This window comes from Anabrus simplex, chromosome 1, assembly GCF_040414725.1.
Source record: "Anabrus simplex isolate iqAnaSimp1 chromosome 1, ASM4041472v1, whole genome shotgun sequence".
NCBI lineage: Eukaryota > Metazoa > Arthropoda > Insecta > Orthoptera > Tettigoniidae > Anabrus > Anabrus simplex.
Window position 1 is genome coordinate 648,873,120 of NC_090265.1, and position 15,889 is coordinate 648,889,008.

Consider the following 15,889-nt stretch of genomic DNA (forward strand, 5'->3'; position numbering starts at 1 on the left):
CGAGCCACAAGAAAATGGGTTAACAGAATTTAATGAAAATCGATATATAGAATCAGGGAATAAGAAACTACAGTCTAAGCTATAAACAGTTTTATTCATCCTGGATGAAATTGTAGTTTAGGGGAAGGTGCCTAAAGTTTAATTTTTCAATACCTGTGTTTTTGGTCCCATCAAAAAGTATTACAGAGAATACAATTTCCGATCATTTGTGTTTTATTCAGTTTTAACGTACAGACTATGATGAGTGGTATTTCAGAGTCGAAGAAAACTAAATGTGAAGGCCTAAACCAAACCAAACCCCATGGCACTACAGCCCTTGAAGGGCCTTGGCGTACCAGTGACCATTGCTCAGCTCGAAGGCCTGCAGATTATGAGGTGTCGTATGGTCAGCACGACGAATCCTCTCGGCTGTTTTTCTTGGCTTTCTAGACCGGGGCCGCTATCTCATCGTCAGATAGCTCCTCAATTCTAATCACGTAGGCTGAGTGGACCTCGAACCAGCCCTCAGATCTAGATAAAAACCCGTGACCTGGCCAGGAATCGAACCCAGGGCCTCCGGGTAAGAGGCAGGCATGCTACCCCTACACCAGGGGGCCGGCTAATGTGAAGGCCTACAATTTCGAAAATGCATAACATTGATCAACAATAACATTACATTGACCATGGTTTGTTGTGATGTTATTTCTCTATTATGCTGCCTCTCAACTCCGATAGATGGGATTACTGCTGCGTACCGAGTATAAAAGCCTGAATGAAAAGCCTGTGGGAAATAGTCAGGGAGTTAGAAAACTTTCTTTAGCATGCCATTCCTCTGGTCCATACATTTTCTGATGCAGCTGGTACGTAACACACTGGTTCTTCATAGTATTCCTGTTATTCGATCCCTGCTCTGACGCACTGTTTTGAATGAGCAGTGTGCATACTTAAGGCAGAATCTGACGTAGTAGTAGTAGTAGTAGAAGTAGTAGTACCTGGTCTAGAATAACAATTTAGGCCTATTCCAAATGATAGCACCACAATTCACTAAATAACTCAAAATTCAACCCTGAAAAGAGCTGTTCCTTAAGGAAATCTTCTTCCTATTCACTTTTACTAAATTCTACATTCATTTTATTCCAAATTTTCAGCGAAGAGGGGGTTTCTCCTCTGGCTTGGAGGAAAAATTTGCCTCCAAGTCAGATAGATTTTTCCGCCGCCAGTGTTGTGAATTGATATTTTCCGACTCATTGGGTACTCCTAGGAAACAGATTAGTAAAAGAGCATAGTTTGTGCCCTGGGAGTCGCCACTATTCGACCCTCTCCCCGCTGAAAAAAGACGAAGAATGTTCACGAACCACGGCTGTCTGCGGCTTGGTCATTCCAGGTCTGAAACTTTGGACTCTTAGATTGGCACTGTAGTCCTGTTCATTAAAAGTGAGAAAATGCATGGTGTTTCATTTCATCGAGCACTTAATAGCAATGTATGTTCATTTCAGTTAGGAAAACCAGTAAGATAGTCTTTCTGAGGATGTAAAAAAGCAGGTGGATAGTGAGTGTCTACCATTATAATGAAAACTCCCCAACCTGATTGTGACTGATGGTATCCAAGCGGGTCTACCATTACAGTGGAAATTCCCTGACTCATTCTTTATATGAGAAAATATGTTTGGCGACTTCCCCGTTGCGTTTCTAGGGTAACATTAAGAGCTATGCAATTTAATACAATTTTGCACACAACATGTACACTGGAATTCCATATACAGTGTAGAATTCCGTAGCAAAGCACAGGTACATCAGCTAGTATACATATAAATATACACAATTATGTACAATTCTGAGTGATAATTCTTCTCTTTTCCTTGTTAGGGAACTTCCTACCCTATTACATCCAAGCTGCTAGAAAGTCTTTGGTTCCCTATTTTTCCTTCAAGAGATAGTTTTGGTTAATACTTATCTTCCAATCTAAGGAGCTCCCTGTGAAGTCTTCTTTCTTCTTCCTACGATGTTCACTGACACTTACTAACACTCGCTAGGCTTGAACACTTCACACGTTATACCCATGAAGAGAATGCAGTTCTGGTAATTCTTAAGTCTCTAGACTGGATGCCTTTCCTTATATTGAATTCTATTGCTGTCTGTGTCTACCCCATCCGTGATTTCCTCTTCCCAATTGTCCTCCCGGTCGTAAGCGAGTTCTTCTCCCATACTCGAGTCTCTGACCTGATGATTTTAACCTTTAATGCCTGAAAGGTTCCCGTAATGTTTTTTTCTTCAATTTGTGATCTCCTCCATGGACTATCAAGTGATCAGCTGAAGAAAATGACCAATGCTAGCGTGCAGTCTTTGGTTCACTACTCAGAATTGTCCATATGCAGCGACTGTGTAGTTGTGATGATCAGCTCCCAACTTATTTATTGTTTAATTGCCTGATTAATCACAACTGCCTACTTGGCTTCCGTTTCTGCCTCTGCAGACCCTACTTGACCCGCTTAGGAGTTGCTTCCAACCCTCAACTTCCGATCTGACTTCAAGTGATTTCCTGGCAGACTGCTCAATGGCTTACTGTGGCCGTGATTTATCGAATGCCACTCCCTGATTGCTAAGCTCTGACTCTGAGCCCTCACTTACTATCTTCTCACTATTCGCTGGCGACTCCCAGCCTGACCGATTTACAACTGTTGCCTGACTTGGCCTCACATTAATGACTGTCTCTCGGACTGCCCGATTGCCTCCCTTAAATTACCTCTTGTGTTTCTTGAACCTACGATTCAGCGTCGACTTTGTTCTACTTGTGTTCCTGAGTAGGCATTTTCCTATTGGTTGACGCCATCCCTTCCCCAGTGAAATTGCCGTAATCGGTCTTTCCGTGAAGCTTTGGAAAACATGTGACTTTCCATGGCTACGTGCATCCTTCCGAGTTCTCATCTACTGCCCTTTGAATATGTACACTGATAAGGACAGCACAAACATCCTGTAGTGTGTTCTAATATTTCAGCATGCCCCGGTTAGTTTCAACTTTTCAAGAACTGCGTTCTCTTTATGGTAATTTATATATGAATTGAACTTACTCTCAGATGTGTTATTACACTGAATTCTGAGTACTTTCTTAATTCGGCATTTTGCTATGCCATTGATATGAATCTTGGAGCTGAGTTTCCCTTTTCCTTAATCTATGACTCTTGGTTTACCTAATTTGTTACACTGAGAGGTTGTGATTCGATTCTTGTTTGAACCGCTCGCCCTTTTGTACATGAGTTGTGGGACGCACCGTGTCAGCGACATGACAATCAATTCAAAATGCTATTATTTTTCCTGACATGTAACTATAGACTGTTCGAAAAATATAACATCTTTTCACTCATTTATTGTATATTAGAGTACCGTGTAAACTATATTAAGATGTTGTGCCAAGTGACCAGGTATAGTGAAACATGAAATTAACACTTAAAACTACAATGCAGTGACATAGAGAGCATAGAAAACAGCAAACTGGAGAAGGAACTTCCTGTTAGACATTCCTAATACAAGTCTCACTCACAGCTGTGTCATAGTGCGTGTGGTCAAACACTAGCCTACCAATTAATGAAATGTAGTATTGATAGTTCAAATTTTATATTGTACGAAAATTATTACATTGATATGAAGTTTCACTGCTTAAAAACACAGGCCAGTATGTGACACACGCAAGCAGTAAAGTGCCACTATTTTTGTCTTTGTGATCTGCTCACACAGCACTGCTGTACAGTCAGGATGAAGTAAGTCAGTGGATCAGTGGTAGAATATCGGCCTCCGGATCCCAAGATAGCAGGTTCAAACCCGGCAGGGGTAGTCGGATTTTTGAAGGGCAGAAAAAAGTCCATTCGACACCTCATGCCATACGGTGTCGGCATATAAAAGATCTCTGGTGATACATTTGGTGTTTACCCAACAAAATTCATTAAATCTCACCCATAGATGCCCAAGAAAGTTTCTGTTTACTTGGTTTGCCATCTAGTAGGACTAGAGTAAAATGGAACTTTAAAATTGACAAGCAGACAGCCAGATGGCATCATATTCAAATGTCTGCACACGGTAGCTGAGGCAATACGATTCGTATTATTGTAATCCATCAATCAGTCAGTTAGTCATCAATGATCTGCATTTAGGGCTGTCGCTCTGGTGGCAGATTCCCTATCAGTTGTTTACCTAGCTTTTTTGAAATTTTTTCAGAGAACTTGGAAATTTATCAAACATTTCCCTCTGAGAAGGCTGTTCTGGACACAGCTCGCAATTAAAAAACAACACATACACTTGCACAACAGGTGAACATCAGGCAGGCTTCCATACTATAATACTGCATGTGCATAAATATCGCTTCATCTACAACTAAACTAGGATCTCCACGGGAGGGGAATTTCAAATCTGTAATGTATTTCTGTTGGTGGCTATTAGGAAATCTAGAAAATGATGCAGTTTCCCTGCCAAAAATCCTGTTAACATATAAATAATGCACAGTAGAGTTTTCCACCTATTCAATACTAAGTTGTATTTACAATATTTACATTACATGGTACTAGTTTCAACCCTTCTCGCGGTCATCATCAGCCATATTGAAACATACACAAAATATATGGCGAAATCCTAAAACATGTTTTCTAGCAGTAAGTAAGCAGAAGTTCATAACCCTTAATAAAAATCCTGTTGTCGGACGAATCACGATTCCACGATAATGGTTCTTCAGTCTTGATGTGGGACTTGGGGGATATAATGAAAGCTAGATAAAGAAAGGAAAATGGGAGGATGGATACAGATGGTAATAATAATGGTGTGTGGCTTCTGGCGGGGCTTGGTGCAGGTTTTGCTGGTTGATGCCTTATGGGTGACCTGCACATTTGTGAGGATGGGTCCTATCTCTGATGAATTCTAATGCTGAAGACAGCGCACACATTCAGAATTAAAAATTGAAGGTTAATATCCCCCAACCTGGCCAGGAATCAAGCCCAGGGCCCCGGAGACCAAACATCAGCATGCTAACTGTTTAGTTATGGCACTGGACACAAACAGTTAAAGAATAGGAACATAGAACAAACACAAATGTAGAAAGGAACCCAACAGGTCAATGTACGGTAAGTAATGGAAAGCCCCTCAATGAGTGTTGAAGGCTGCCCTCCTGATGAAGCTGGGAAGCAGAAACAAACTCATCACGGGTTGAAAAGAAATGGACCTATAAGAACTGGGATTGATTAGGGGAGAGCCAATCTATCTGAAGACGGTAGTGTATGAAAATGTGGAGAATGTCCTTGACCTTTTGTGTTTTCTTTCTGTTTCTCACTCTTCCCACACTAATTTGTCTTTGTGTTTCTCCTGTTGTGTGTTCCTTTCAGTGTTCCGATCTTTCTGTATATGACTTGACCTGTCATTGGGCCGACTGCAGAAATGATGACTAATTTTAAGCCTTAGACATCTGCCTAAACAACGTCTGAGTCAATCACGATCTTCCATTGCATAAACAATGTTCAGCTGGTGTTTTGCTAGATGCCTTTTAATATTGGTTTGAAAATGGAAATAGAAGTATCTTCCATGCAACTCTTTGCTTGTTGTAACCAATGAAATTCATCGGTGCGCGCACCAAACATTAGTCAGCTGTCGTCTTCCTACACATTACTCAAATATAGCTAAGCATGAGCGCAACTTGTCCACAGATAAGAATATTTCTTTCGGCAGAAATAAAATCTCATGATTAACACTAAAGCAACATGCTGCCATACGAGGAAGTGTAGCTTTGATTATAGTGTTGTTAAGGTGAGTGTAATCTAAATATCTTCTGCAAAGGGAAGATGAAACTATAGGACTGTGTAACCGAAAGAGTTGTATGGGTCATATACTGTAAATGTAGCTTGCATTCTAGAGATCGTACGTTTGAAACACACCATCATTAGACCTCAAGATTGTTTTCCATAGTTTCCCCATTTTTACATCAGGCAAATACTGGGGCTGTTATTATGGCCACAGCTCTTCCTTCATAGTCCTTGCCTTTTCCTATCTCATACCGGTAGTTGCCGAAAACTTACCTGAATTAGCGCAACGATTATCCGCAAAATACCCACACACAACCGACTTTTTAGTGTCACTATCATGTTTGCTTACTTGGCAGTAAATGTAATAAATGAATCCCTCCCAGTTGATGTATGTGACAGCCCTCTGACGATCAGGACAAGTTATTCTGATATGGATGTAGTCAAAGTGCCCTATAATTCCGGGGAAATTATCCCAAATAAAATATATCGGTTGCCAAGAATTGTAGTCAAGTTGACAGTTACCGGACTGTCCCTTGTGTCATATGTTTCATGGTACATAATCTCTGATTGTGATTCACTCCTAAAATTTGAGGTAAAATAGTGTTCTCAGCAGTGTTTAAACATGGCCAGTTGAATATCAGTTTTAAACAGTGTCTAAGTGATAAATAATGTCTTTGCAATGCGGCAACCATACTTAGACATCTTTTAACTGTAAACATTGTCTAAACACCGTTTCTGCAATCGGCCCATTATGTTTGTCCTCTTATGTATTCCTTTCCTATCTCTCTGTGGCTGGAACCACATTGAGTCGGACAAACTGCTGTAACTGCCTAAGACAAAATGTTTATGTTGGTTTCAAACAGCTGCACATGCATATAACAGTGACAGTGAGTTATTTGTTAAGATTTCTTCTGAGGAAGAAGACATTGATGAAATACTAGTGTTGTGGTGGTGGTTGCTTTTAAATTCGAAGGAATTGCAATAGCTGTGGGTTCATCCCTTAAATCATAAAAGAATTAAGCATAATAACAGTGCCCTTTTAATATAAGCTCCATTGTTACTAAGATACATTTCTTAATTCCACAAGAATGAACTTTGAAACTTTTGACTTTTTATTTTGTTTTGATCAAGAATGAGATTTATTTTTATTTTTTTGCTATTGGCTTTAGGTCGCACCGAAACAGATAGGTCTTGTGGCGACGAAGGGGTAGGAAAGGCCTTGGAGTTGGAAGGAAGCGGCCTTGGTGTTGGAAAGAAGCGGCCATGACCTTAATTAAGGTACAGCCCCAGCATTTGCCTGGTGTGAAAATGGGAAACCATGGAAAACCATCTTCAGGGCTGCCAACAGTGGGATTCGAACCCACTATCTTCCAGATGCAAACTCAGAGCCGCATGCCTCTAACCGCACGGCCAACTCGCCTGGTAAGAGTGAGATTAGGAATGAAGATATCAATTTTCAAAAATGTATCCTCCTAAACGGAAAGCTACTTGTGACTTCAACCACTCAACGTGGAGTGCCGTACACTGCACGCAAACTCCCCAATGCTCTCTGTCGCGGAGTGACGTACATTGCATGTGCATAGCAGCTTCTGATTTGTGCTTCTATCTAGCGAATATTTCTTGAACCAGTACAAATATAGTAATATATATCTGTAGACGAAGCATCGATCTTTCATTTGATGCATATATCTATCGAGTATTTATTGATTATGTATGATATGTCACGTCTGAAAAACCAACAAGTTCTGTTGTTGACATCATGGCAGCTAAATGTTTTCTTGTGATCGCAAATTTGAAAATTAATGATGTTTTAGCAAATTATGATACGAAAAGTTTAGTTTCGTTAAGCAAGGACTAGGAAATAGAATTTGAGAGTGAAAGTAATGATTGTGACATTGATGTTGCTTTTTATATACGGGAAAATATTGGCCGTAATGTTATTAATGGTGGGTTTGTGTGAGAAGACATGGATAATTACAGAGGGCAAAGGGAAATGTTTACAGCAAATTATGGGTCTCAGAATGCTGCAAATAACTGCTTATGTCCTGTGTGAAAAATTTTCAGTTTTTTTATACTGTTGAGTTCGTAAAGATGATAGTAGTATAGGCAGATATTTATACCAACATCAGATGCGGTCACACGGTATGATATTTCCATTCCAATCGAGGGTAAATGAATGTGTACTGGTTTCTGTGGAGGAAATGTATGTAGTTTTTGTATTGTGTATGTTGTTATTGAGCATAGTACAGAAACCTGTATTGAGATATTATTTCTCAAAAAATCAAGTACTAGCTACTTCTATATTAGGTTCAGCATCATTTCAGGTCCATTTTAAAGCTCAGAAGATTCTTCACTTCACTGACCTTAGATAATTCCAGTAAATTATGCTGTTTGTGTGTTTGTGCACTAATAACATACTGACCATTTCGGTAAAATTCATTGAACCGCTTGTCATTTATGCCCGATTAACTAAGAGCCTGCACTCGTAGCATGCTTAGTGCTTTACTACTCCTGCAGCACAGGATAGGTAGGTTGTGTAAGTTGTCCCAAGCTGAGAGGTTAAGCTAAGTGAAACAAACTAAAATAAAAATGTCTGTTGTAGGGAAAATAATGTATTTCTTCTTCTAATTTTTTCTAATATATATCTACATAATATTCAAGAGTACTGTGCATTGTCTTCTGGAGAAGTTATACCAGGGGTAATGAAAGGTGGAGGGTACTGGGAAGGCCTCTCTCGTCCAGACATAAGTTTCTCAGCATCACAGTTCATCTAAAAAGATATTTGCTTCATTTAGATGGATATAAACAATTCGTAAATTATGGTACTCTGTTTTGTCTTCACGACTACACATGCAATTTTTTTTTAATAATATAAATATTCCTTTTAAATAACTGCATGCTACCTTTAACTGCCTCACCCTGAATTCCCAATGTTGACTGAAGCAAACAAGTAACCTAAGTAGAACTCCTGCATGACTGAAACAGCTTGCAGCAAACAAAACTTTTTGCCTGTGCATTGTGTTCCAACATCAGATTCTGGCGGTACTTCAAGGACTAGCTATCCTGCGGCTGCTTCAACCAGCCTGAGGTGATGGTGGGGGTGATTATTGTACAACTAGGCAACCCTAGGATTCACAACCTAATACCATTGGGGTCGAAAAGAAAGAGAGTTGACCAAGGGAGGTCGGATAGGGTAGATGAAAGTGAGGAGCCTGCCAGAAGTAAGTGGAAGCAATGTCAGGACTTAGCTAAAGGCCCCATGATCGCCAACCCATGTTCCCAAGTTGAGAGTCCCTGGGGCTCCCTTTGGTTGCTTGTTACGTATATGTTGGTGTACCTCAGTACGTAAGTTCAAAATAAAACAAGGGAAAAAGTAAGCTGCAAATTATATTTTTTGAAATCTAGGGTACAGGGGTTTGTGGGGGAAGGTTGGGGGGGGGGGGGGGGGGGGGTAAACTACTGCACATACAAAACCTCAGTATTAAAGTTCAAGGCAAACTGGGTGAAAATAGACAACAGATAATTTTTATATTTAATCAATTTGCCCAGGCGACGCCAGGTACGACTGTGCTGTCATATCACCCCACAAAAAGAATGGTAACAATTGAATGCGCTTGTTGAAAAAGTGGAAAATATTTGGCAAAAATATAATACGCTTAAGAAACAAAAGCTAAATAACAAAACCAAGCACAGATAAAAATCGCAGCGAATTTCTGTATCAGTACAAGTCATGCTGTGATGTATCGCTGCATACCACAGCATCAAAATCTTCAGTAACAACTGCTGTATGGTACAAGAGTATTAGAACACACACATAAATAAATAGGTGACTTCTCTTCAACAGTGATAAGCTGCCGGCAATTCACAGCATGACGGATTACGCGTAACATCCGCCAGAGCAATTCAGAAGGAAAATGAAGGAAGTCAATAAAGCGATGGATGGCTGTTACCACCATTGTACTTCCTCCCTACGGACGTATTTATTAAATACAGAATATTAAGTAGTTGTTTTACTAACTCAGGGCAAAAATATGCCTCATCCATTTTCTTTCTTTCATAACAATATAAAAAGTATATTGAAATATTTCTTAATCATGTGGAATAATCAGTGTCTAAGAGGGTGTATGTTCATTCCTTGTAGTCCATAAGAGAAATACTGTTTTCTTAACATGGAATGAATAAATAAACAATAGACATTTGATTTAGTTGTTCATCATAACATCAAATAAGATATGTGATAAAACCTTACCTTACTTTTGATCTCTTTCATTTTCTTCAAATTGTACAAGGGCTGGAAAGAAAGTAGTGGCCGCACTGTCATTTCGTATAAACAAGTGAGGGCATTGCAGTTCCCAGTGTACTGTATCTCGAGAAAAGGAGTAACTGTTCATCATACGGCAATGTACATAGTTGGACAAATACAAGGCTGTCAAGTAATGGTGTGAAATTAGATCACCCTGAAGTGATGTTTTCCTAGAATGAGCTGTATGCATGGGTTAAAACTAAGGCAGCACATCATAAAGAATATAAAGGAAAGTCATGCAGATCTCTGAGAAATCTGCAACAATGAAGAAGCCTTGCCATACCAGTCAGCAAACTATTGGGTGCCAGGCTTTCAGCGAGGATATAATAATGTGGAGGATGTGTCACTTGCAGTTTGTCATGTGCTTGAAATTCATTACTCTGATTGGATTCAGTCCCTATTGGAGGTGGATGAGTGATTTACAATGAGGGAGTTAGCTACAGAAATTGGTACAAGTCGCATTACAGTATTCCACATGTTGGACCACATGATTGTGTACTGTAAGGCGAGTGACACATTACTTTACTGCAGGGTTTCCCAAACTTTTTGTGTGTGAGGACCCCCGAATACATCATGTGCATTTCCAAGGACCCCTTAGCCACAAAACATAATACTGCATTCGGTAAACAAACAAAAAATAACAGAATTTTGTAATGATACCAAATTAGACTTTATTTGTATACCTAGGTAATTGAGAACTAATATTTGCTTTCTTTTAAAGTTTAATTTAACTTAACTTACATGAAGATCAGCCTCTACATTTGCTCTCTTTCTGTACTTCGTCTTCATTTGTATGGGAGCAGAAAATATACACTCGCACAGGTATGTTATCATGAAAAGCATTAAACGCAGTATTTCCTTTCTAAAAACTGTAGGGTATAGGAAATATCATGGACCCAAAAGTTAATCAGAGACGTGGAGTTGTGATACATTCATGGAACTTCCAGGAGCTAAACATGCCACTCTGTCTGATTCTTCACCCATAACGTACTTCAGTTTATTTTTTACTTTCTCTCTGCCAAGATACTTTGGCTAGTTGATCTTCCTCAATGGAAGGTAGTTCATGTTTCACTTTCAAGGAAGGGATTTGTGATCCACAAGATTTTCTCAACCAGAAGTGGAAAATATAGTCCGAGTGTTGATACTAACAATTCCAAGTGTCTCACAATTATATCATCTAAAATGCCTTATAGTATTGCTTCTTTTTCTGCTACTGACTTGTCCCATCTCCAGGCCAAGTTAAGAGTTTACATATACTGTCTGTAAGTCAAACAACAATGAAGACATAGTTCCTAAATTTCGTATTGGTCTGTGAATTGTGTGTGTACAATGAAATTTCACTCTTCAAATTCAACTTACATTATTATAGCAGACCCCTTGGATTATCGTCGTGGCCCCCCGGGGGTCCACGGACTACAGTTTGGGAGCGTATAGAGAGTGTCATACTTCATCATGGTGAGGTTCTTCTTCATGACAATCCTTCATGACAATGCCTACCGAGATTATTCGAACAATGGAAGTGGGAGGTACTTGAACAGTCTTCATATTCCTGCATTGTGACTTTGATCTGTTTACCAAAATCAGGACACCACTGCCTGGACAGCATTTCAACATCTAAAGGTCCCATCTGAGCACAGTCATCATAATAGTCATGCATTACTGACAGGACAAGATGAATTTTGGAGAAGATATGTGTATGCTAAATTGAACTACATAAAAGTACATAAAAATGAACAAACAAACAAACATCAGTAGAACATTTAGAGTGAAAGGAATCAATGTATCTCAAATGATTGACTGATTGCCTAACTGAGCAGTCATAGATTTAGTGCACTATTGTACCTGGCAACAGAGTACTGTACATAAACAAATACTAGTTCCTGGCATGGCCAAGTGTAATTGCACTTTAAACACTCATTAATGGAGTCAAACATCTTCCACAAGGAGCAGAAGGTGGAAGGCCCAGTTTTACAGCTGGATTTCCTGAAACCAACCCCTTCTCCAGGGGTGTATTTACTTTTACGTGTTTCTGTGGTGGTCGACAGTGTAGCCTGTTGTATGTTTTAATTTTATTGCTGGTGATATAAGAAAATCACATATGTAAAGTGATTTTTAACACTTGTGATTTTATATTACTTTCTTCATCTTGAGATTTAATTCAATCACTCATGCTGAAATGAATCAGTTTATACATTAGCTGCACTAAAAGCTATAATACACTACTTCTGGTTTCTTTGTTCCAGTCAAATCATAAAGATTCTTGAAGACAAATCCCCACCTGCAGAAGGAGAAGAAAAATTGGCTGCCCTAACTGCTTGGGATCGTACCTCATGGGCTAAAACCCGACAAGAGTATTTCTTCAAGGGTACAAATCGCCAGTCTCTGGATGCTCTTGAAAAGGCTGCCTTTGTTGTTGTACTGGATGACTGTCCTTATGAATTTGATATGGTACTATTATTACTTACTATTTCAGTTATGAATTGCACAGTACAGTGATTCTTCTCCAGATGACTACCTCTTTAAGCCAACCACCACCACTCCTGGCTACTTTCATCCAGCTTGGAATGATATTGTTGTAAGAACAATGTATTGTCACCCTCTTTAAATTGACATACATACACCCCTCTCCCCATTACCCGACCAGCGACCATGAATTTTGGTCATAAATCAATATTATTCCTTCGACTAGAAAACCGTGAAAAATATATTTAGTATTAGCAGTTACCTGTTGGCTTCGCTCACATGGATTTCGTAATTTGATAAAAGTAATCATTCCTCGGTACTGTACTAGGACATTATCTGATAATACCTTAAGTATAAAAAGTCACCAAAAAAAATTGAGTTTCATTCACCCCAGAAAGTCTTTGTAAACCATATTTGTGGTATCGCATTTTGGGGCTAAGATGACCATGCTTCATAGAACTTTACATGTGAGAAACAGTCTTCTCTCAAATCAAAAAAAATAAATACATGTTTCTTCATTTTTAAAGGAGATTCCAAGTACTTATTTCCATGTCTGTAACATCTTCAGTTTTTGAGATATAAGTATCTGCATAAAAATAATTCAACCCCTTTATCAGTCCTTCAATTGAATGACTTGTGAAGAGAAAAAAGAAGGAGGAAGGAAGTGAGTGACAGAGATAAATAGGAGGTGGTGAGACAAAAGTAAAAAGTTTACATTGGGATCTTATGTTTATACATCAACAGCTGTGACTATACCCATATACAGTTTACTTGTCAGACAGACAGTTCTCTAACTACCAATTGGTTTTCCACCTCTTCCAATACCACATGTTCCTTGCAACCGGATAGTATATGAGATACGAGGGTGAATCAAAAAATAAACTACACTTCCTAGTTACGGCCATTTATGAAACCATCTACACATAGGCAACACGGCTATGACAACATATAATGTAAGTTCACTTCTCCATATAGTCCCTAAGAGACTGTAAATATTTCTCAGAATGGTCAACCAACTTTTCGATTCTGGATGCGTAGTAATCATCTCCAGCGCTATGTAACCACCTGGAGACAGTTGCTTTCACCTCCTCATCGTTTCGGAATCATCATCCACCGAGATCCTTTTTCAGCTTACCGAACACGTGATAATCACATGGTAATAAGTCTGGACACCTCAACACGCAACACCTCACACAGCCTGCCAAACATATGAACTGATGAACTGCTGCAGCGATTCAAGTGGGAGGTATGGCAACATCCTCCATACAGTCCAGGAGAAAGGATCTTGGTGGACAACAATTCCAAAACGATGAGGAGGTGAAAGCAACTGTCTCCAGGTGGTTGCATAGCGCTGGAGGTGATTTCTACGCATCCGGAATCGAAAAGTTGGTTGACCGTTCGCCTAGAAATGTTAACAATCTCTTGAGGACTATGTGGAAAAGTGAACATACATTGTACTAGCTGATGTACCCGTACTTCGCTATGGGATTCTCAGAAAGACTGTCTTTGTCGTTTTCTAACTGAAGTCAACAAAGATCATTACAAAAACACCAGTAAGAATGTAGCGATTAAAAGCAATATTATCACATAAAATACTCGATCAAATGAAAAACCGCACCTTTTCTCACTACTTCAGAAAAATTTATGAATCAGGGGAATGGCATGCTAAAGAAGAATGTTCTCTAACTCTCCAGCTAATTCCCACCAATATTCAGGCAGGCTGTTATACTCGGTATGATCGGGCGAGTTGGCCGTGCGGTTAAGGGCGTGCAGTTGTGAGCTTGCATTAGGGAGATAGTGGGTTCGAACCCCACTGTCGGCAGTCCTGAAGATGGATTTCCATGGATTTCCATGGTTTCCCATGTTTGCACCGGGCAAATGCAGAGGTTGTACCTTAATTAATGCCACGGCCGCTTCCTTCCCACTCCTAGCCCTTTCCTATTCCATCGTCGCCATAAGACTTATCTGTGTCGGTGTAACGTAAAGCAAATTTTAAAAAATACTCGGTATGCGACAGTTATCCTATCTATCAGAGATGAGTGACAACAGAACACACACAGCACATCACAACAAACAATGGTCAATGTAATGTTATTGTTGATCAATTTTATGAGCTTTCTATATTGTAGGCCTTCACAATTAGTTTTCTGTCAACTCTGTGATATTAGGGTGTCTTATAGCGTATATGTAGTTCCTTATTCCCTGACTTTATATACTGATTTTCATTAAATTCTTTTTGCCCATTTTCTCGTGACTCGGCGCTGATATGGAATTAAGCAACAAAAATCAACATTCATGAATGTCTCTGTTATCATAGCCAGTACGATAAAAATGTATGAACATAAATGATCGGAAATTTAATACTATATGACTTTAGTTATGTAGTATTTATCGATAGGACCACTAATAACATAAATATTTCCCGGGCTGAGTGGCTCAGATGGTTAAGGTGCTGGCCTTCTAACCCCAACTTGGCAGGTTCGATCCTGGCTCAGTCTGGTGGTATTTGAAGGTGTTCAAATACGACAGCCCCGTGTCGGTAGATTTACTGGCACGTAAAAGAACTCCTGCAGGACTAAATTCCGGCACCTCGGCGTCTCCGAAGACCTTAAAAAGTAGTTAGTGGGACGTAAAGCAAATAACATTATTATTTATTATAACATAAATATTTAAGAATTAAATTTTAGGCCTTCCCCTAAACTACCATTTCACTCAGTGTGAATAAAATTATTTACAGCCTAGACTGTAGTGACTTATTCCCCAACTTTGCATACCAATTTTCATTAAGATAGGACCATTAATAACATAAATATTTGAAAATTAAATTTTAGGCCTTCCCCTAAACTACCATTTCTCTCAGCGTCAATAAAATTATTTATGGCCTAGATTATAGCGACTTATTCTCTGACTTTGCATATCAATTTTCATTAAATTATCTTAAGCCGTTTTCCAGTGATGTGTGTACATACATATAGATAGATAGACAGACAGACAGACAGACAGACAGAAATTACGGAAAATTAAAGAGTGCATTTCCTTGTTACTGTGGACACGATCCTTTTGCCTATGTGTAGGTAGTTTCATAAATGGCCATAACTTGGAAGTGTAACTTACTTTTTGATTCACCCTCGTACATACTGCCGTCCTAAGCAAATTAAATGTATGTGCAAAATACTTGTTTCGAGACAAAATACATTTCATATTTTGAGCTGTTTTATTTATCTTATGCTATAGGTGTATCTCCCATTTCCTCCCCCTGTGAGTGGGGGCAGTAGAATAACACCCACAGTATCCCCTGCCTGTCATAAGGGGCAAATAAAAGGGGCCCCGGGGGCCCTTAATTGGGGAGTGTGAGTTGGCAACCATG

The 15,889-nt window shown here is 39.3% G+C and overlaps 1 protein-coding gene across 4 annotated transcripts in view; it reads left to right on the forward strand.

Moving 5' to 3' along the window:
- LOC136857270 (carnitine O-palmitoyltransferase 1, liver isoform) overlaps window positions 1-15,889 on the forward strand; it is a 216,899-nt gene that overhangs the window by 171,950 nt on the left and 29,060 nt on the right. For all 4 annotated transcript variants that reach the window (XM_068225118.1, XM_068225116.1, XM_068225115.1 and 1 more), the window contains exon 8: window positions 12,303-12,507. In XM_068225118.1, coding sequence (XP_068081219.1) covers window positions 12,303-12,507 — 205 coding nt within the window. The remainder of the gene's footprint in view (window positions 1-12,302; window positions 12,508-15,889) is intronic.